This window comes from Stomoxys calcitrans, chromosome 5 (assembly GCF_963082655.1).
Source record: "Stomoxys calcitrans chromosome 5, idStoCalc2.1, whole genome shotgun sequence".
NCBI lineage: Eukaryota > Metazoa > Arthropoda > Insecta > Diptera > Muscidae > Stomoxys > Stomoxys calcitrans.
Window position 1 is genome coordinate 146,550,201 of NC_081556.1, and position 22,149 is coordinate 146,572,349.

The 22,149-nt window shown below is 38.7% G+C and overlaps 1 protein-coding gene across 3 annotated transcripts in view; it reads left to right on the top strand.

Moving 5' to 3' along the window:
• The window catches only part of LOC106082655 (uncharacterized), a 72,033-nt gene that overhangs the window by 43,642 nt on the left and 6,242 nt on the right, over nt 1–22,149 (top strand). For all 3 annotated transcript variants that reach the window (XM_013245301.2, XM_013245304.2, XM_013245300.2), the window contains 10 exons: nt 226–363; nt 573–701; nt 786–960; nt 1,086–1,201; nt 3,902–4,010; nt 9,279–9,370; nt 11,437–11,657; nt 11,757–11,856; nt 11,976–12,118; nt 21,520–21,756. In XM_013245301.2, coding sequence (XP_013100755.2) covers nt 226–363; nt 573–701; nt 786–960; nt 1,086–1,201; nt 3,902–4,010; nt 9,279–9,370; nt 11,437–11,657; nt 11,757–11,856; nt 11,976–12,118; nt 21,520–21,756 — 1,460 coding nt within the window. The remainder of the gene's footprint in view (nt 1–225; nt 364–572; nt 702–785; nt 961–1,085; nt 1,202–3,901; nt 4,011–9,278; nt 9,371–11,436; nt 11,658–11,756; nt 11,857–11,975; nt 12,119–21,519; nt 21,757–22,149) is intronic.

Consider the following 22,149-nt stretch of genomic DNA (forward strand, 5'->3'; position numbering starts at 1 on the left):
GTGAATACCGACTTAAGCGTAATCAGTTATAAATAATTATTTCGAAATGCCTTTCTTGGCGTTGCCTCTTTTGCTGAAAAAAATTTTTTTCACTTTGATAAACATTTTTCTCCAATTATCCAAAAATCTCAGCTTCCATTCAAGTGTCATGGTGACATTCATATGCAGTTTTCGATATCCTTTAACATTCGTTCGTCTTTTTTGTGTTTGTCAACCTCTTTGCAGATGTACATGTGCCGCGTTCCATAGCCGTGGAAGAAGGAAAGACATTAAACGTAAGCTGTGCCGCTAGCGGCAATCCGATGCCTCATGTTGAATGGCGACGAGATGACGGTCGAACGATTAATGTGCATGGAATTGAGAGTAAGGATATTCACATATACAACCCCACTTCCGCCTTATCACCATAGTACAAAATATATGGCATAAAGGATTTATAATCGACGATATTGTCTCCCCTTTGCATTTCCGTTTTCTTTTATGGTTCCGCTTGGTTTATTCCTTTCAACTGCTTGTCTGCCTGCCTGCCTGTCTGTATATCTGTCTGGCTTTCTGCAATTGTCTGCCTGCAGTGTCATCCATAAGCGGACCATATCTGAAGTTTGCGAATATAACGCGCCACCAAATGGCAGCCTATACCTGCTATGCTGACAACGGTTTAGCGCCTGTGGCCAATGCAACATTTTTAATAGAAGTTCAATGTAAGTAAGGGAATGGAGGGGGGAGGGGGCGGAAAACTGTAAATGTGCACTTCATGGATATATTTCCTGCTCTCTCTTTGGCAGTTCCTCCCATGATATCGGTGTATCGTCAAATGATTTATGCCGAATATGGACGCACAGCTACTTTGGAATGCATTGTCGAGGCCTTTCCCGAAGCCATACTCTATTGGGAGCGTGCCTATGATGGCAGTATCTTGGATCGTGGCGACAAATATCGCATTGAAACTAATCCCGATGGGTAAATGGCATTTGAGTGATGTCACTCGGACGTTGTGCGTTGTGTTCATCCATTATCCATTTAACAAATTGTTTTTTTTTTTTTTTTTGTTTTGCCTTTTCTCTACTCTTCTTTTGTGCTTGCAGCTATAGGACCACAATGCGTCTGACGATAACCTCATTGCGTAAAGATGATTTTGGCTATTACCATTGTGTGGCAAGAAATGCTCTCAACACGACTATGGTTAATTTTGAAATTGCTGGTAAGTCTATGCTAATGGTATGGGGTACTCCATGGGGCAAAGGGTAAAAAGAAGAAAAAAAAAAATTCGGCCGGGCCGAATCTTATATACCCTCCACCATGGATCGCATTTGTCCAGTTCTTGGCAAATAAGAGTCCAATTCGGACCATAAATGAATTGAATGTTGAAGACCATAGCAGAAGTCATGGGGTAATATTTCAGTCCATTCGGATAAAAATTGAGACTTGTAGGGGCTCAGGAAGCATAATCGGGAGATCGTTTTATATGGGACCTGTTTCAGGCTATATAGATCGATTCAGACCATATTAGACTGGAATGTTGGAGGTCATGGAAGAAGCCGTTGTACAAAATTTCAGCCCAATCGGATAAGAATTGCGCCCTCTAGAGGCCGAAAATGTCAAGAACCTAGATTGGTTTTTACCCTTTGGGGGGTGTTTTGGGGTAGGGGTGATGCCTAAAATACATGGTCCTACATTTGGTTGTCAAATTCGTATTCTACTCCCAAATACCTTTATTTGAGCCCCATATTGCGATGGTCAGTAAGAAATTGCTGTTTGTGGGTTATTTTGGGAAAGGGGTAGACCACCAGAAAATTGGTCCCGAAAGTGGGTATCAATTCTTGCTCTATCCCCCAATTCTTTTCATTAAAGCTCCACATTGACATGGTCGGTAAATATGGCCGATTTGGTGGTGTTTTGGGGAGTGGGGTGGTCCCCCAATCACTAAGCCCGGAAAATATATCAGCAACGTGCTCTATTCTCATATATTTGAACCCCATATTGCCATCGGCCTCAAAATTGGATTTCAAATTCGTTTTCTAATCTCAAAAACCATTCACTTAAACCCCTTATTGAAAAAGCCAGCAAATATGTCCGATTTGGGGTATGGACCCTAAAAACTATGAATATCGTGCTCCACTGGCTTGGAAACCCAAATTGTCTTGGTGAGCAAATACGTCCTACTTGGGTGTTGTTATGGAGGAAGGACGTCCCCTAGACAGTTGTTCCCGAAAGTTGATGTCCGATTCATGGCCCACTCCCAAATACCCTTCATTTGAGCTAAATTTTTCCATAGTCGGCAAACATGACCGGTTTGGGGGGTGTTTTATGAGATGGGGCGGCCACTCAGTGACTTGGCTTTGAAAATATATATCAGATTCATGTTCTACTCTAAAAAACCTCTTATTTGAGTCTCATATTGCAATGGTCAGCAAATACTTCCGAATTGGGTGGTGTTATGGGGGTGGGTGACCTCATAAACACTTTTTCCCGAATATTGGGATCAGATTCGTGCTTTACTCCCAAAGATCTTTCATTTGGGCCCCATATTGCTATGGTCGTAAATTTGTTCCCTTTGGGGGAGTTTTTCGGGGAGAGGCGGCCCACCAGCCACCAGCCAGGCGCAGGCGGTTCCATATTTGGATATCAGATTCGTATTCTACACTCAAATAACTTTTCTTTAAGTCCCATATTCCCATGGTCAGAAAATAATAACTGTGTGGGGGTGTTATAGGGAAAGAGTCGACCATCAGAAATGTGGTCCTACATTTGGATATTAGATTCATGTTCTACTCGCAAATACCTTTCATTTGAGTCCCATGGTCAGAAAATGATTCCTGTGTGGTGGTGTTTTGGGGAAGGGGTGGACCCCCAGAAACTTTGTTCCAAATTTGGATATTAGATTCGTATTCTACTCGCAAATACCTTTCATTTAAGTCCCATATTGTTATGGTCGGTAAATATGTCCGATTTAGGGGTGTTTTATGGGTTGGGGTGGTGCCCCTAACACTTGGGGCACCACAGTTGGATATCAGATACGTTTTCTTATCCTAAATACCTTTCATTTGAGTCCCATATTATGATTATATATACGTGATTGGTGTAAATATATGTTTGGTAGGTTTTAGGTGGGCGCCCACCCTAGGTACCCATCCGAAATTTGGATACCAAATTTGTATTTTTAAGGTACTATATGAGAGCACACAAATTTTCGCTTAAATCGCATCACCCATCTTCAAGATCTGCCGTTTCTGAAAATTTGGGTAAGGGGAAGGGTCCGCCCCCCTTTGGAGATCAAAAAATTTAGTGCCCTGTTTTCACCAAGGGATCATTATGCACCATCTGTGTAAATTTCAAGAAAATCGTTTTTGGCGCAAACAAACAAACAAACAAACAGTACTATTGTCTTTTTTTCGTGAGCTGCACTTAACGTACAAGTTATTGGAATTTCGATATACTTTCCGTGTTTTTGAAACCAACCATGACGTAAATCAAGGTATTACTGTATACGGCGGCCAAATCAAATAATAAACCAATTTATACAAAGCTGACCGTGGTTATTGTATGTCATATTACTAATGCATAGTTTCTTACATCTATGTTTTTTGTCCACCATGTCATGGAGGGCCCCATATATGCGTATGTCTATATCCTTGTTATCAAGTGAACGTGCTTTTTTCTAATGATGATTGATTTGAAAGTGATTGCTCTAAATGTCTTAAATGAATGAGATGAGTAGTCGAACGAATGGATGTCATGTCTCAAATGAATGACTATGGACAATATGTCAACTCGATTGATGACAAGCAAATTTCCAGCAAAAAAAAAAAAAAAAAGAGTTAATAAAACGAACCTCTAACGAATGTTTAAGCATTGACAAGATGACAAATCACGAATTCTCTTTTTCTTCTGAAATTTTTAGCTCAAGATCCGAATAGTGAAACGCCTTATGTGGGCAAGGAGATGAAGACATATGGCCAGAGACCACCAGAGCAGGAATGTCCAGTTTGTGACCAGTGCCCCGAACAAAGGTAAGATTGGAATTTAATTATAAAGTAATGGACAAAAAAAATTAAAGTGGATTTTAAATTGATATTGATGGCTTGGGTGGGTGGGGTTCCTCAATTCCATTTGCATATGTATTAATAACAATTTTTAAAAAATTAAAGAGGAGAAGGGTAACCAGCAGTGGCTTGAATAACACATTTTGGAAGACAACCAATAAAGAAAATTTTTTTAACTTGTTCTGTAAGACTTGTGGCATAACTCAACCGTCAATATTTTAAACCATAGATGGGCAGCATACACTTGCGTACATAATTTCTTGTGACAGCGGGCATAGGAAAAACGAGCAGAAGCACACGTTCAGTGTAAACAACTAGCGTGGTTCGTTCTGCCATCTCCATTTCAAAGCTAATTCATTTAGTTAATGTTTGATAATACTCACACTAACACAGTTTTGTCTTTTCATTTGTCGTAGTGTGCCCATCACTGTTTTAAACGAATCATTTCTTTCTTATAAAGCTCTGCCATAAACATGTTTGATGGCTATTCAATATTTGTTTGTGGCCATACTACAAATGCGGTACCACATTGCGTATACGTGTTGTTCAGTAACACTCATACGCAACAATGGACACATACTGGGTTGCGTATTTTAAAAAGCAAATGCAATGCTTTACCTAATGCAATGCTTTAACAAATCTTAAAATCATTTTTCATCAGTCTGACTGGCTGACTGACATACTGAGACGTTAATAAGAATATTTTTTGGTCCACAAACCAACATCAAATGGAAATATTCCATAATAAATGTATTTCTAGTAGGAAGTTCTTAATTCTGTAAAAAAAATCAACATTTTTTACAGAACATGTATTTTAAGACAAGTAAAAACACAACTCACCGATATCCTTCTACAATTTGGCTCAGATCGGTTCAGATTTGGATATAACTGCCATATAGACCGATCTCTCGATTTAAGGTTTTGGACCCTAAAAGGCGCATTTATTGTCCGATTTCGTTGAAATTTGGAACGGTGAGTTTTGTTAGGCCCTTCGACATCCTTCTTTAATTTTGGACCCATAAAAGGCGCATTTATTGTCCGATGTCGCCGAAATTTGGGACAGTGAATTGAGTTAGGACATTCGACATCCTTCTTCGATTTGGCACAGATCGGTCCAGATTTGGATATAGCTGCCATATAGACCGATCCGCCGATTTAGGGTCTTAGGCCCATAAAAGCCAGATTTATTGTCCGATGTCTCCGAAATTTCGGAAAGTGAGTTAAGCTAAGGCCCTTGACATACTTCTGCAATATGGCTCAGATCGGACCAGATTTGGATATAGCTGCCATATAGACCGATCTATCGATTTAAGGCTTTGGGCCCATAAAAGGCGCATTTATTGTCCGAGTTCGCCGAAAGTTGGGACAGTGAGTTGTGTTAGGCTCTTCGACATTTTACTGCAACCTGGCCCAAATCCGTCCAGATTTGGATATAGCTGTCATATAGAATTATCTCTCGATTTAAGGTTTTGGACCCATAAAAGGCGCATTTATTGTCCGATTTCGTTGAAATTTGGAACGGTGAGTTGTGTTAGGCCCTTCAACATCCTTTTTTAATTTGGCTCATATCGGCCCAGGTTTGGATATAGCTGCCATATAGACCGATCTCTCGATTTAAGATTTTGGACTCATAAAAGGCGCATTTATTGTCCGATGTCGCCGAAATTTGGAACGGTGAGTTGTGTTATGACCTTCGATATCCTTCTACAATTTGGCTCAGATCGGTTCAGATTTGGATATAACTGCCATATAGACCGATCTCCCGATTTAAGGTTTTGGACCCATAAAAGGCGCATTTATTGTCCGATTTCGTTGAAATTTGGAACGGTGGGCTGTGTTAGGCCCTTCTTCATCCTTCTTTAAATCGGCTCAGATCGGTCCAGATTTGGATATAGCTGCCATATAGACCGATCTCTCGATTTAAGGTTTTGGACCCATCAAAGGCACATTATTGTCCGATGTCGTTGAAATTTGGAACAGTGAGTTCTGTTAGGCCCATCGACATCCTTCTTTAATTTGGTCCAGATCGGTCCAAATTGGAATATAGCTGCCATATAGACCGATCCGCCGATTTAGGGTATTTGGCCCATAAAAGCCACATTTGTTGTCCGATTTTGCCAAAGTTTGGAACAGTGAGCTGTGTTAGGCCCTTCGTCATCCTTCTACAATTTGGCCCAGATCGATCAAATTTGGATATATCTGCCATATAGACCGATCTCTCGATTTAAGGTCGTGCGCCCATAAAAAACGCATGTATTATCCGTGTCGTGTATGGTTCAGATCGGTTTTTGTTTGGATATAGCTGCGAAAAAGACCAATATTTTGTTCTACAAAATTGAACAATGACTTGTACTTATTAGACAACTCATTGTCCGTACCGAATTCGGTCCAAATCGAACCATATGGGGGTATATATATTATGTATTTTTCACCGGATTATGACGAAAGGTGGTTTACGTATCTACCCAAGGTGGTGGGTATCCAAAGTTAACGCCTTTTTACTTGTTTTTACAAAAGTTTTCTTTTTTTTTTCTTCAAAGCGAAGTCGAGCTTAAGGACCATGAGAATAATGTTAAGCAGAAGGACTTGATTATTGAGAAGTAACTGAAAAGAAATGGCCTGCCCAACAAAACCTTGGACATAGACATAGCAGCCACTGGTATGTGTCACGTTTCGAAAGGTGGCTAGAATTTCTTTTTCACTACCATCGCTTTACTCATATCCTTCATGACTGCAGCCGCAATCCTCAATTTTCTTTTTATACCCTACACCAATACTGTGGTACAGGGTATTATAAATTGGTGCATTTGTTTGTAACACCGAGAAAGACCCAGTGATAAGTATATTCATCGACTCAGAATCACTTTCTGATTCGATTTAGCTATGTCCGTCTGTCTGTCCGTCCGTTTGTCTGTCTCTCCGTCTGTCTGTCCTTCTGTCTGTCCGTCTGTCTGTCCGTCTGTCTGTCCGTCTGTCTGTCCGTCTGTCTGTCCGTCTGTCTGTCCGTCTGTCTGTCTGTCCGTCTGTCTGTCCGTCTGTCTGTCCGTCTGTCTGTCCGTCTGTCTGTCCGTCTGTCTGTCCGTCTGTCTGTCCGTCTGTCTGTCCGTCCGTTCGTCTGTCTGTCTGACCGTTTGTCTGTCCGTCCGTTCGTCTGTCTGTCTGACCGTTTGTCTGTCCGTCTGTCTGTCTCTCAGTCCGTCTGACCGTCATTCTGTCTGTCCGTCTGACCGTCTGTCTGTCCGTCTGTCTGTCCGTCTGTCTATCCGTCTGTCTGTCCGTCTGTCTGTCCGCCTGTCTGTCCGTCTGTCTGTCTGTCCGTCTGTCTGTCCGTCTGTCTGTCCGTCTGTCTGTCCGTCTATCTGTCCGTCTGTCTGTCCGTCTGTCTGTCCGTCTGTCTGTCCGTCTGTCTGTCCGTCTGTCTGTCCGTCTGTCTGTCCGTCTGTCTGTCTGTCCGTCTGTCTGTCTGTCTGTTCGTCTGTCCGTCTGTCTGTCCGTCTGTCTGTCTGTCCGTCTGTCTGTCCGTGTAACTATCAAAACTAGCGGAGCTTGGATTACCAGTACAGGGGTCGTGGGTTCGAATTCCGCATCATAATGGACATAAAATTGTCTAAGTGATTCTGTAAAGGACTGCCACCTAACCTAACCTAACTATGCTATAGTCGTCATACAACTGATAATATATGCGACGCCCATATTCTCCGGGATACTCAATAGTTGAATCAAATCTTTCTGCTTAACATAATTCTGATGGTCATTAAGCTCGACACGACTTTGGGGACAAAACCGCATGATTAATCTTATAGACATGAGCGGCCAGTAATTGGCTTACATAAATGATAAAAAAATGTTGTATTTTTTTCTTTCATCCAACCATCAAATTGAAAAGAAATGGAGGGCTACGTTTCCCTATTTGCCAAAAAAAAATCTCTTTTATAGCGTGGGACCGTCTATTCGGCAGGACGAATGTGGTCTATTCGGCAGGGCGACTGTGGTCTATTCGGCAGGGCGAATGTGGTCCGTTCGGCAGGGCAAATGTGGTCCATTCGGCAGGGCGCATTTCAAGATTGCTTGGAGGCCATTGTGCGCAGATATAAGAATATCCTCTAAACGCCTGGGTTCAAACTCTGGCGAGAATATCAGCAATTTTTTAGAGCTGGTTATCATGGTGGCATTCATAATACACTTAAATTCCTTTATTCCTATTGAGGTACCAAATTTTTATAGCCCACATAAAATTTAACCTCCTTTTGTCTATGTCCCCTTTACAATCGTAACTTATTAAGGTTTCATTCAATTAAATAGTGCTCATACGCGGCCCTTTAAATGGGTTTCACTTTAATTAATTATACCTTATACGCTCGTCAAACTCTCTCCACTCACATACTTTAATCATTTTAATACGACTGCCATTTTCATTAATCTAGTACAACGAAAATATAATTAATATTTGTTTTAATTGAGATAGAGGAACCGCCAAAAAGAATCCCTAAACTTTTAATGAATTTAGTTCCAAGAAATGTTTCAGCAAACATTCGTGCTTGAGCAAAAACTTGCCTACTCGTAGAATATCCTAATTACCAGCAATTTAAAGTGGCCATAATTCTTGGCTCTGCTGGCAATGGCCTTTTTGAGTTGCGCGGCGTTTAACTTAACTTTGAAGGCTGCTGCGTAAAGTGGCTTAAATTTGAATAAAGATTAAGAAAATGCCATTTGTAATATAAGCCTTGTCATCTTTAATTAAATGCTTCATCATTCTAAAATTTGATATGCCACACAACTCACAACTGAACTAGTGGGGGCGGGGGGTGGTTGAGGTAAAGGACCTTTTCCCATAGTCCCACAAAGCTGCGTGGGATGAAACACATTAATTCAATTAATACTTCTGACACTTTTTCGTTTGCCATGTAATTTGATTATTATTGCGGCCAGAAATGTTATGTGTAATGGTTTCCCTTTTTGTGCTTCGTCCCCCCCCCCCCTCCTCCCTCCAAACCCGCATACAAACAAAAACTTTGGCAATCAATGACAGGGCAACAATGACTGTTTGAATGGTAGATGGCTGCTTCGTCATATCCTTTTATCGTTGCCAAAACAAAAAAACAGATTTTCTTAACATCCGGCCATGCCTTCAATGCCATGCCATGAATTGTGCAAGAATAATCAATTTTTGTGGGTGTATATGTGTGTGTGTGTTTCATTTTTTCATGCTCCTTTTGTTTTTTGTTTTCTTTGCAGTTTATATCAATGTAAGGATTCGATTAATTCCAATTTCGAAATTCAACCAGTTGGAAACTATAGTTATCCTGGCTTACCCAAACGCAAGAAGAGTGAGTATTGCCACAACAACAACAATAACAAAAAATCACAACTACTCTTACAAATTCTAAAGGCTGACAGACAATGCCAAACAACAACAACAACAACAACCAAATATCCCTAACATCAAAAATGAAAAGTTTAATAAGGAACTGTGTATAATTGTATAAATACAAGGCAGTGTGTAAGTGTGTTGGTTTGTGGGTGTGTGTGTGTGTGTGTGTAAATTGCTGGTTTATGATGTCATAAAACACAGAAAACTTTTAATTGAATTCTAAGCCTATCGACAAAAGGCCTGCCTGGCAATTGCTGATATAGATGAACACAGCACACACACACACAGTTACCCATATTCTATACACACTCAGCCATACACCCTCAGCCAAAACTCATGAATTCATATTCGTATGCTAGCTTAGCCAACGAAGTACACAAACAGAGAACCCACCACATACATGTTTGGGCTTAGCGTTGCTCTAATTAGGTTTACAGATTCTAATAAACTGCAGTCTTTGTCTCTGTGACAATGAGTTTATGTGAGAGGGTGCGTGTGTAGAAAATGACTATGGGTATCAATCTTCATATGAGGCTATCCATGTGAAGTAACGTTAAGACATCCTGGAAATTTGATGTTCAGGAAAAATATTTAACTATGAAGTCATTGAGTCCAAATTGTTTTCAGTTTGGTTTTTAAACGCTACACCACTACTGTGGTACAGGGTATTATAACTTAGTGAATTAGTTTGTAACACCCAAAAGGAAGAGAAATAGACCCATTGATAAGTATACCGATCGATTCAGAATCACTTTCTGATTCGATTTAGCTATGTCTGTCTGTCTATCCGTCTGTCTGTCCATGATAATTTGTGTACAAACTACAGTTCGCAAATTTTATCCGATAGTCTTCAAATTTGGTATAGGAATGTTTTTCGGCTTAGAGACGAAGCCTATTGAAATTGGAAAAAAATCGGTTCAGTTTTGGATATAGCTCCCATATATATGTTCGTCCGATTTGCAGAAATAATGCAATAAAATGGTAATTTGTTAACCGATTCTCTCGTAATTTGGCGGGACGGATTTTCTTATGACTCTCGACATTACTGTTGAATTTCATAGAAATCGGTGCAGATTTAGATATAGCTCTCATATATATTTATCGCCCGATTTTCACTCCTAGAGCCATTGCAAGCTCAGTTATTGACCAATCTTCCCAAAACTTTGTACAGCACCTTACCCAATGACTGCTACAATATCTGAGAAGTTTGCTTGAAATCGGTTCAGATTTAGATATAGCTCCCATGTATATGTTCGTCCGATTTGCAGAAATAATGCAATAAAATGGTCATTTGTTAACCGATTCTCTCGAAATTTGGCAGGAAGTATTTTTTTATGACTCTCGATATTACTGGTGAATTCCATAGAAATCGGTTCAGATTTAGATATAGTTCTCATATATATTTATAGCCCGATTTTCACTCCTACAACCATTGCAATCGCATTTATTAACCAATTTTCCCAAAACTTTGTACAACGCCTTGCTCGACAACTTCCACATTATCTGAAAAGTTTGCTCGAAATCGGTTCAGATTTAGAAAAATCTCCTATATATATGTTTGTCAGATTTTGGGCAATTTCCAATAATGTTGTCATTTGTCAACCGTAGTTATTACGGTTTGAACATATTTGCTCGCCGAGGTGGACCAAAATTGGTTCATAAGTACAATGTAGTGCTCGCTAAGACGCTACTTATGGGGTAGGTGTAGGGTATTATACAGTCGGCACCGCCCGACGTTTGCCCTTCCTTACTGGTTTGGGTATTAACAATTTTGCAGATATCTTGGGTATAAAAAATTTTTCCAAACAATTTTTGATGATTTCTTGTTCTTTATCGAATGAAAAAATGCTTCTTTTATGGGCTCAATACCGTATATCGGGAGGTCGGTCTATATGGTCTATATCCAAATATGGTCCGATCTGAACAGTATTCAACAAAAAGATTGATGATGATGTGGCAAATTTCCGTTTTCATCCTAAATGCCTCATATCCTTATGTCCTCCTTTGTTCTTTGCTAATTAGGTTGTCTGCTGTATGCCGTGGGCAAGCCAGTATTCCACAAAAGTGTAAACGAATCTCATGGATCATGGCTCAAGGATCCAGCAGCCGGTGAAATCGAACGCGAGAAAACATTTGTGACCAACGAAAAGGACAATTTCAAACTCTTTGAGTACACAACGAAGAGGACGTATCGTTTGCAATCTGTGGCATCCAGATCACATGACGTACCCTATGGGTTCATGGTAAGTTCTCAAATCACCCGACCAACCAAACAAAAATGCATTAGACTATGGGGAGTGTTTAAATGCCTTGACTAATAAAATGAATTTTGCAAATTTCAGGGAAGTGCAAATGTCGTGTTCAATGGCACATTCTATTATCACAAGCTGAATTCGAGCGAGGTGGCCAAATTTACTCTGGGCACAAAAACTGATTATAGATGTAAGTACTTCAAGTTTTGGTGGGTGTAGGGGGGAGTTGATGCCGTGCCTCATGGCATTTTGAGATTTATTAAGGCTGAAGCTTTTGATAAGCCTTTGTTTCTTACCATTTAATTGCAGCACAAGCATTGCCTGGCGCAGGATACGAACCTGGCAATAAATTGTACTCGACGGGCTACAACTACATGGATTTTAATGTGGATGAGGTTGGTTTATGGGTTATTTACAGTGGCAAGGATTCCAGCAATACCCTTGTGGCCAAGGTAAGCGCATGCACATTCATTCTCTTAACACAGAAATGCTGAGAGGCTTTAATTCCCACACACACACGCACAAAACATGCACACAAATTACAGCTTACATGAATTGCTACATTGTAATGCCCACTTAAAGTGTAGTGAGTAAATAAACTCATGCATGTATGTGAACTCATACACACATATTTAAGCATATGAGACCCTCTTATGTTGTTTTTTGAAATCGGTCCAACTGTTTACTGTAAGGATTGTTAAGTAGCAAAAAAATTATAACGAAATGCATTTGTATTGGAGTTTTGTAAGAAAAGCAACAGAAAGTGAAAATAAATGAATGTTAAATATAGTAAAATAATATAAAATAATAAAAAATAAAAAATAAAAAAATAAAATAAAATAAAATAAAATAAAATGAAATAAAATAAAATAAAATAAAATAAAATAAAATAAAATAAAATAAAATAAAATAAAATAAAATAAAATAAAATAAAATAAAATAAAATAAAATAAAATAAAATAAAATAAAATAAAATAAAATAAAATAAAATAAAATAAAATAAAATAAAATAAAATAAAATAAAATAAAATAAAATAAAATAAAATAAAATAAAATAAAATAAAATAAAATAAAATAAAATAAAATAAAATAAAATGAAATGGAATGGAATGAATTGAAATGAATTGAAATGAAACAGAATGAAATAGAATGAAATGGAATGAAATGGAATAAAATGGAATGAAATGAAATAGAATGAAATGGAATGAAATGGGATGGAATGAAATGGGATGGAATGAAATGGAATGAAATAGGATGAAATTGAATGAAATTGAATGAAATGAAATGAAATGGAACGAAATGGAATGAAATGAAATGAAATGAAAAGAAAAGAAATGAAATGAAATGAAATAAAATGAAATGAAATGAAATGGAACGAAAAGAAATGAAATGGAATAAAATGGAATGAAATAAAATGGAATAAAATGGAAGGAAATGGAATGAAATGGAATGGAATGAAATGGAATGAAATAGAATGAAATCGAATGAATTGAAATGAAATGGAATGAAATGAAATATAATGAAATGGAATGCAATGAAATGGAATGAAATAAAATGGAATGGAATGAAATGGAATGGAATGAAATATTATAAAATAAACAAAAATAAAATGATAATATCAAAATAAAAAATAAAAAAAAAGTTAAAGCGTGCTAACTTCTGACTGTACTCGGCATAGTTTTGTAGGTTCTTAACAGAACATTACGTGCAAAACTTTAGAAAAATCGGACAAAAATTGCGGCTTGTGAGGGCTCAAAAAGTCAAATCGGGAGATCGGTTTATATGGGAGGTATATAAGGTTATGAACCGATTTGGACCAAGCACAATTCTAGGAAATCATACCGTAACACCGCATGTAAAGTTTTAGCCAAATCGAAACATATTGCGGCATGTAAGTGCTCAAGAAGTCAAATCGGGAGATCGATTGATATGGGAGCTATATCAGGTTATAGACCGATATCGACCGTACTTGGCACAGTTATTGCATATCATAACAGAACAGTATTTGCAAAATTTCAGCCAAATCGGATGAAAATCGCGGCTTGTGAGGGCTCAAGAAGTCATATCGGGGGATCGGTTTATATGGTAGCTATATCAGGTTATAGACCTATTTGAACCGATCTTGGCTCAGTTGTTGAGAGTCGTAACTGAACTCTATATGCAAAATTCCAGCCAAATCGGATAAAAATCGCGGCTTGTGAGGGCTCAAGAAGTCCAATCGGGAGATCGGTTTATTAAAGGGGACTATATCTTGTTATAGACCGATTCGGACCATACTTGGCATTGTTGTTATGGATCTTAACAGAACATAACGTGCAAAATTTTAGCAAAATCGGACTCAAATTGTGGCTTGTGAGGACTCAAGAAATCCTATCGGGAGATCGGTTTATATGGTAGCTATATCAGGTTATAGACCTATTTGAACCGATCTTGGCTCAGTTGTTGAGAGTCGTAACTGAACTCTATATGCAAAATTTCAGCCAAATCGGATAAAAATCGCGGCTTGTGAGGGCTCAAGAAGTCAAATCGAGAGATCGATTTATTAAAGGGGGCTATATCTTGTTATAGACCGATTCTGACCGTACTTGGCACTGTAGTTATGGATCTTAACAGAACATTACCTGCAAAATTTTAGCAAAATCTGGACAAAAATTGCGGCGTGCAAGGGCTCAAGAAGACAAATCCGGGATCGGTTTTTATAGGAGCTATATCAGGTTATAGGTTGATTTGGACCGTACTAGGCACAGTTGTTGAAAGTCGTAACTGAACTCTATATGCAAAATTTCAGCCAAATCGGATAAAAATCGCGGCTTGTAAGGGTTCAAGAAATCAAATCGGGTAGCTATATCAGGTTGTAGGCCGATTTGAACCATACTAGGCACAGTTGTTGGAAGTCACAACAGAGCCCCATGTGCAAAATTTCAGGCAAATCGATTTGAAAATTGAGGCTTCCATGGGGTCGAGAAGTCAAATCGGGAGATCAGTTTATATGGGAGCTTTATCAGATTCTTGACCGATTTGGACTGTATTTGGCACAATTATTGGAAGTCATAACAGAACTCTATGAGCAAAATTTCATTTAAATCGAACAATATTGCGGCTTCCAGGGGCTCAAGAAGTCAAATTTGGAGATCGGATCGCAGCTCTATCCAAATTTGAACCGATATGGCCCATTTTCAAGGGGCGATTCTATCGAGATTTCGACAGACGGACGGACATGGCTAGTTCGACTCAGAATGTCAGTTAAATCGAACAATATTTCGGTTTCCAGGGGCTCAATAAGTCAAATTGGGATATTGGTTTATATGGGAGCTCTATCCAAATCTGATCCGATATGGCCCATTTGCAATGGGCCATTCTATCGAGATTTCGACAGACGGACGGACTGACATGACTAGTTGGACTCAGAATTTCGAGACGATCAAGAATATTTATACTTTATGATGTCCTAGATCAATATTTCAAAGTGGTGGGTATAAAAAAAAAATTAACGAAAATTAAATAAAATAAAGTTAGTAAATGGAATTCAATGATGGGTATAAAATTGTTGTTCCATCCCACCCAGCTTGTAGAGAAAAACCATTACCTTTACTTTTATCGAGTTTGTTTTCTATTATCCTGCATTAGTCCTTTTCGCATGCATCGTCATTTATTATTTGCAATCTATTCAAGGACACAAATCAATGAAATAAAATGTTGCCTTTATAAACTCAGGCGCGCATTTGAATGAGTTCTATGCCTCCTTCTTCCTTTTCGTAGTGTACATTTCAATGGCTAGCTCATGCATGTATTCAGGTCACTCACTCACCATTACATTCATACTAATCAGATTTGGATTTCCTATTCGAAATTGTTTATAATGCTGACTTTACCGAAATATGTGCAGCTTTTGAATTCACAATCGGTTTAGCACTACAAAGTCATGGTGTAGCCATAGACAAAAGCCACGTCAAGACTAAGGAGGGGCTGAATGACATTTGAATTCCATGTTGTCATTGATGTTAGTCCCAGTGTCGTCTTTGATGTTACTGCTACGATTATTTTCCGCCCTACACCTACACACATACACAACACAAAGCTATTGGCTCACATTATGCTTCATGTTCTCCAACTCCTGAATGCATGCAATTCACAATGATGTGGAAATACACTGGGGTGGGTCAGAGCAATACAAAACGTTGTTGTGGAAGTGATTAGTAACAGCTAATAGTGTTTAACGTTTAGTTGTGTTTTCAGTTCTAAGAGTTTCACTAATGCGGCTGCTCAAAACTATAGGGGCCACCCTAATGTACTTGGGATACATTATGTTGTGTAAAATTAAGCAAATTGCATTACCATGAAATGACATATTGTGCACTTATGCAACATTGTATATACACACACACACACATGCTAGCACAAGCTCACTCATACACACAATCAAATCCATTAAAATCAGCAAACATATTCATGTACATATAATGAAATTGCATCCATAGATGCCAATACCCATACACATGTACTATCTTCAATACTACATGGATTAAATTTGAAGTCAGCATTATTTAAAGTAGAGTATGTTGCCTGTGGAATTATCCTCTCTTACCACAACAATGTAAGTATTAGGATGAGTTGGGGGGGGGGGGGGGGGGGGGGGGGAGTAGGCAGCTGTAAGGCCAATGTGAAATTAATGGTATATGTGTAGGGTTACTACCTGAAATAAGAGATGTGACTTCTTGCTTCATTAGATGTCTATGGATTGCCTTTTGAACGTTTCCTCTTTGATTTATTTCAATGGACGAAATCAAAAGCCCACAATTAGAGGTTAAATAATAGTAAACATGTAATACAATTTCTTCAGAAGAGGATAAAAATTACACTCTACCATAAAATCGAACGATTCTGATCACACTTTGCATAAAAATCTATACAAAATGTCAGCCAAATTTGATAAGTATATCGTCCCAGTTAAGACGGGAATCATACCCTGCTTCAATACTGCGGCAGTGTATGGCTCAACTACGAAATCCTTCCTGCTTCGGCTTAGCCCTGTCCTTGTTTCCTTTACGTACCGTTTATACCTCTGCCCTTGTTTTTGTGTAATTAAGTTAGAGATCACATTTGCTATACAATCATCACGAAAATTTTAACGTAGAACACTAAGCCAAACGCGAACGGCCGGACTGAGGGACGACCACAGCTAGATCGACTAAAAATGCCATGAAGATCAAGAATATATTTACCCTATAGTGTCCCAAACCAATATTTCTAAGGTGGCTGGTATAAAAAGTTACAACCCAAGCATCTTTCGTATGAGCCCTATATTGTCGTGATTGGTTTTGGGTGGCCCCCGAAATTTCGAATGGGTCGTATTACCAATTTCCGAGATTTGTTTTTTTTTTTTCCAAAATTTGGATAATGAGAAGGGCTTTTTGGGGAAGCCTTGGCACCTCAGATACTTCAACTCAAATATCGATATTAAATTTGTGCTTCACTCAAAAATTTCTTTAATGTGAGTCCCATATTGCCATGTGAACCGTTTCGAGGGTGTTTTGGGGATGGGCAGACCGGCACATTGCACTAAAAATAAATATAAAATTCGTTCTTTACTCCCATATGCCATTGATTTGAGCTCCATATTGCCATAGTCGGAAAAGAAGTTCAGTTTAAGGGGTGCTTTAGGGCGTATCCCCAAACACTTGACTTCAAAATTGGATATCGGATTAGGTTTCTTCTCTCAACTACCTTTCATTTTAGTCCCATATTGTTATGATGGGTCAATAAACCTATTCGACGTAATTTAAGGAGAAAAAGCTCCAACTAGACCTGAACAAATATTTTAATCTCATATTCGTAGTCTACTCCTAAATACCTTTCATTTGAGTCCCATATAGCCATGTCGGCTAATGTGCCCATTTGGGGGTGGGGCGACCTCCTCTTTGTTGGACCTAATTTTATATGCCATATTTGTAATCTACTGTCAATTACTTTTTATTTTAGTACGATGTTGACATGAACTTCGAATATAACTGTTTAGATGAGTTTTGGGGTTGGGGAGGCCCGCTGGGTACTTGGACCCAAAATTTTAATACGATATTCGTTTTTTAGTCTCTAATATCATTTGATACCCATATTGTGCCTATCGGCCGACTTTTGATTTTGGGCGGTGTTTTTGTGGTATGGGGGAGGGTCCGTCCCCATCCGATATCTAAAAATGATGAAACCTATGTTTCCTTCCACACTACACAATCTACACAATCCGTGAAAAATAACAAACAAGCAAACCATGTCTCATAGAGTCATGATGTGTCATGTGCCCATTTGCGGCGTTTTTTTGTTTGTGGGATGACCCCCTACACTTTGATTTGGTTTTGTGTGCCAGATTCGTAATATACTCCCGAATACCTTTCATTTGAGCCCCATATTCTTATGGACGTTCAATGTATATGCTTTTATAAGTTTTGGGGATAGGGTATATCCTGGGTACTTGGACCAAATTTTTAATGCGATATTCTCGTTTTATTCTTCAGTACCTTTCATTTGATACCCATATTGTCTTTAACGGTTCACTTTTGATTTTGGGTGGTGGTTTCGAAGTAACGGGGAGCGTTTCGCCCCGTTCCGATATCAACAAATTATAAAGCCTATTCATTTTCCTGACTACATTCGTAATCTACTCCCGAATACCTTTCATTTGGGTCCCATATTGTCATGTTCGACCAATAAACCTATTTTAGGGTGTTTTGGATTTGGGCCCCCCCAGTTACTTGGACCCAATTTTTAATATGAAAATCCCACTCCACTGAATACCTTAAGTCCCATATTGTCCTGATCGGTACACTTTTATTTTTGGGTGGTACTTTTTGGATAAGGGGGAAGGTCCGCGCCCCGTCCGACATCAAAAATTATATAGCCTATGTTTCCTTCCAGACCAACTAAAACAATCTGTAAAAATTTCAAGGAAATCGGTTGTCCCAAGCGGTGAACATGTCCGTGCGGTGGGGGATTTGGAGGGTGGGGTCTTGCTACTCAGACATCAAGGAATAAATTTTTATATCAGATTTGTACTCTACTTTTAAACACCTCTTATTTGATACCCATATTGCCCAAAGCGGTGAAAGAGTCCCGTAAAGGGGATTTTTGGGTATGGGGGACCTCTCTGAACAATTTGGACGAAATTTGTATACTAAGTTCGTACTCTTCTCTTAAATACCTTTCATTTGATACCCATATTGTTCTAATCGTTAAACAAATCCGTGCGGGTGGGTTTTGAGATGGGGCGTCCCCCCAGTTTATTTGACCCAAAAATTGTATACCAATTTCGGGTTTTTGAGGTTCCCTAAGATAGCATACAAAATTTCGCTTAAATCGGTGCATCCATCTCCGAGATCTGGCGTTTTTGGAAATTGGGGTAGGGGGGAGGGTCTGCCCCCCTTCGGATGTCGAAAAATATAGTACCCTATTTTCACATGTGAAAAAATTTCATGAAAATTGGTTTAGCCGTTTTTGAGTCTATACGGAACAGGCAAACAAATCAACAAACCAACAAACAAACAACAACCAAAAACAAACAAAGCAACAATTTAATTTATACACACCATCGATAGATGGGGTTATATTCATTTTGTCATTCCTTTTGCAACACATCGAAATATCCTTTTCCGATACTATAAAGTACATATATTCTTGATCAGCATAAAAATCTAAGACGATCTAGCCATGTCCGTCCGTCTGTCCGTCTGTCTGTCGAAATCACGCTACAGTCTTTAAAAATAGAGATATTAAGCTGAAACTTTGCACAGATTCTTTTTTTGTCCATAAGCAGGTTAAGTTCGAAGATGGGCTATATCGGGCTATATCTTGATATAGCCCCCCATATAGACCGATCCGCCGATTTAGGATCTTAGGCCCATAAAAGCCCCATTTATTATCTGATTTTGCTGAAATTTGGGACAGTGAGTTATGTAAGGCCCTTCGACATCCTTCTTCAATTTGGTCCAGATCGGTCCAGATTTGGATATAGCTGCCATATAGACCGATCTCTCGATTTAAGGTTTTGGGACCATAATTGGCGCATTTATTGTCCAATGTCGCAGAAATTTGGCACAGTGAGTTGTGTTAGGCCCTTAGACATCCTTCTTTAATTTGACACAGATCGGTCCAGATTTGAACATAGCTGCCATATAGACCAATCTCTCGATTTAGAGTTTTGGGGCCATAAAAGGCGCCTTTATTGTCCGATGTCGCCGAAATTTGGAACAGTGAGTTATGTTGGGCCCTTCGACATCTTTCTTCAATTTGGCCTAGAACGGTCCAGATTTGGGTATAGCTGCTATATAGACCGATCTCTCGATTTAAAGTTTTGGGGCCATAAAAAGCGCATTTATTGTCCGATGTCGCCAAAATTTGGGACAGTGAGTTAAGTTAAGACCCTCGACATATATCTTCAATTTGGCTTAGATCGGTCCAGATTTGGATATAGCTGCCATATAGACCGATCTCTCTATTTGAGGTTTTTGGCCCATAAATTGCGCATTTATTGTCCAATGTCGCAGAAATTTGGGACAGTGAGTTGTGTTAGGCCCTTAGACATCCTTCTTTAATTTGACACAGATCGGTCCAGATTTGAATAAAGCTGCCATATAGACCGATCTCTCTATTTAGAGTTTTGGGGCCATAAAAGTCGCATTTATTGTCCGATGTCGCCGAAATTGGGGACAGTGAGTTATGTTGTGCTCTTCGACATACTTCTGCAATATGGCACAGATCGGTCCAGATTTGAATATAGCTGCCACATAGAACGATTTCGCGATTTAAGGTTTTGGGGCCTTAAAAGGCGCATTTATTGTCGAATTTCGCCGAAATTCGGAACAGAGAGTTAAGTTAAGCCCCTCCACATATATCTGCAATTTGGTCTAGATCGGTCGAAATTTGCATATAAATGTCATATAGATCTATATCTCGAATTTAAAACTTGGCCCCGATTTAACTGAAATTTGACACAATGACTTATGTTAGGCTTTTCAATATCCATGTTTTTTATGGTTCAGATCGGTTTATTTTTAGATATAGCTACTAAAAATATCACTATTTTGTTATGTACAATTAAATGACCTGTACTTTTTAGTATTTGGTCCAAATCGGAACATATTTCGATATAACTGCTATGGGACATAAGGTATGAAATTTTCATCGGATTTTGATGACAGGTGGTTAACATATATACCCGAGGGGGTGGGTATCCAAAGTTCGGCCCTGCCGAACTTGACGCCTTTTTACTTGTTTGACAGAATCGATCCATCTATGTAAGTATGCGTTTCGTTGTTTATCCAATCGACAGTTATTTCGTGGAAAGTCGTACATCTTCTATACCGATTGTCTTCTGTCTTTCCACCATTATGTACGCAGCTTCAATATAATCACATTTCTTCATAGATTTATAGAATGCATATAAGTTAAACTTTTCTAATATCAACCTCTTGCAATTACCTATCCTAGAGTTATGCCTTCTCTTTTAGCCTTTTACAAAAACGTTTTGATATTTCCAACTCTAGTCATTTTAATAAAAATATTGGGTTGCCCAAAAAGTAATTGCGGATTTTTCATATAGTCGGCGTTGACAAATTTTTTCACAGCTTGTGACTCTGTAATTGCATTCTTTCTTCTGTCAGATATCAGCTGTTACTTTTAGCTTGCTCTAGAAAAAAAGTGTAAAAAAAGTATATTTGATTAAAGTTCATTCTAAGTTTTATAATAAATGCATTTACTTTCTTTTAAAATATCCGCAATTACTTTTTGGGCAACGCCTAATTACAACATTTAACTCCATTTACTTACTCACGAATTGACTTTCTTTACTTAAATTTTATTGCAGTTGGATGCTACAACTCTGGAAATTAAATACAATTTCAACATTACACTGGATCATCGCAAGTTTGGTGAAATGTTCATCGTTTGCGGCCACTTGTATGCCATTGACTCTTGTTCGGCCAAGAATACGCAGATACGCTATGCCATTAACCTCTACCAGAACAAACTGTTGAATGTGAATTTGCCATTCACGAATCCCTTTGGTAATACCGAGACTGTTGGCTATAATCCTCAGACTGTGGTAAGTATAAAAAACTTGTTTGCCAATCCACGTCCGTCTGTCATTTGGTGGGCTGCAAGGCGCAGCGAAGTAGGGCGGCGGGACTAGCTGTTGTTCTAAGTTTCTCATTGCCTTGTTATGGTTACTGAAGTGAGATTAGAAATTGTTGTTCTATGCAGGCCAATGAGCCTGAAGTTTGCTTTAGTTTTCGTAATGAATTGGTGAGGCAGCAATGTTTACCATGAAAAGCGAATTTTGTAAATAAATCACGGCAGGAGATTTATTTTATGAAATGCAAGTTGAGGAATGGACTTCAAAGTAATACACTTTTCTTAAAAACAACTAAGCCAAGTTCGCGACAGATAAATGAAACACAGGAATAATCGGAATATTTATTTTAAAAAAAGTTGAGGA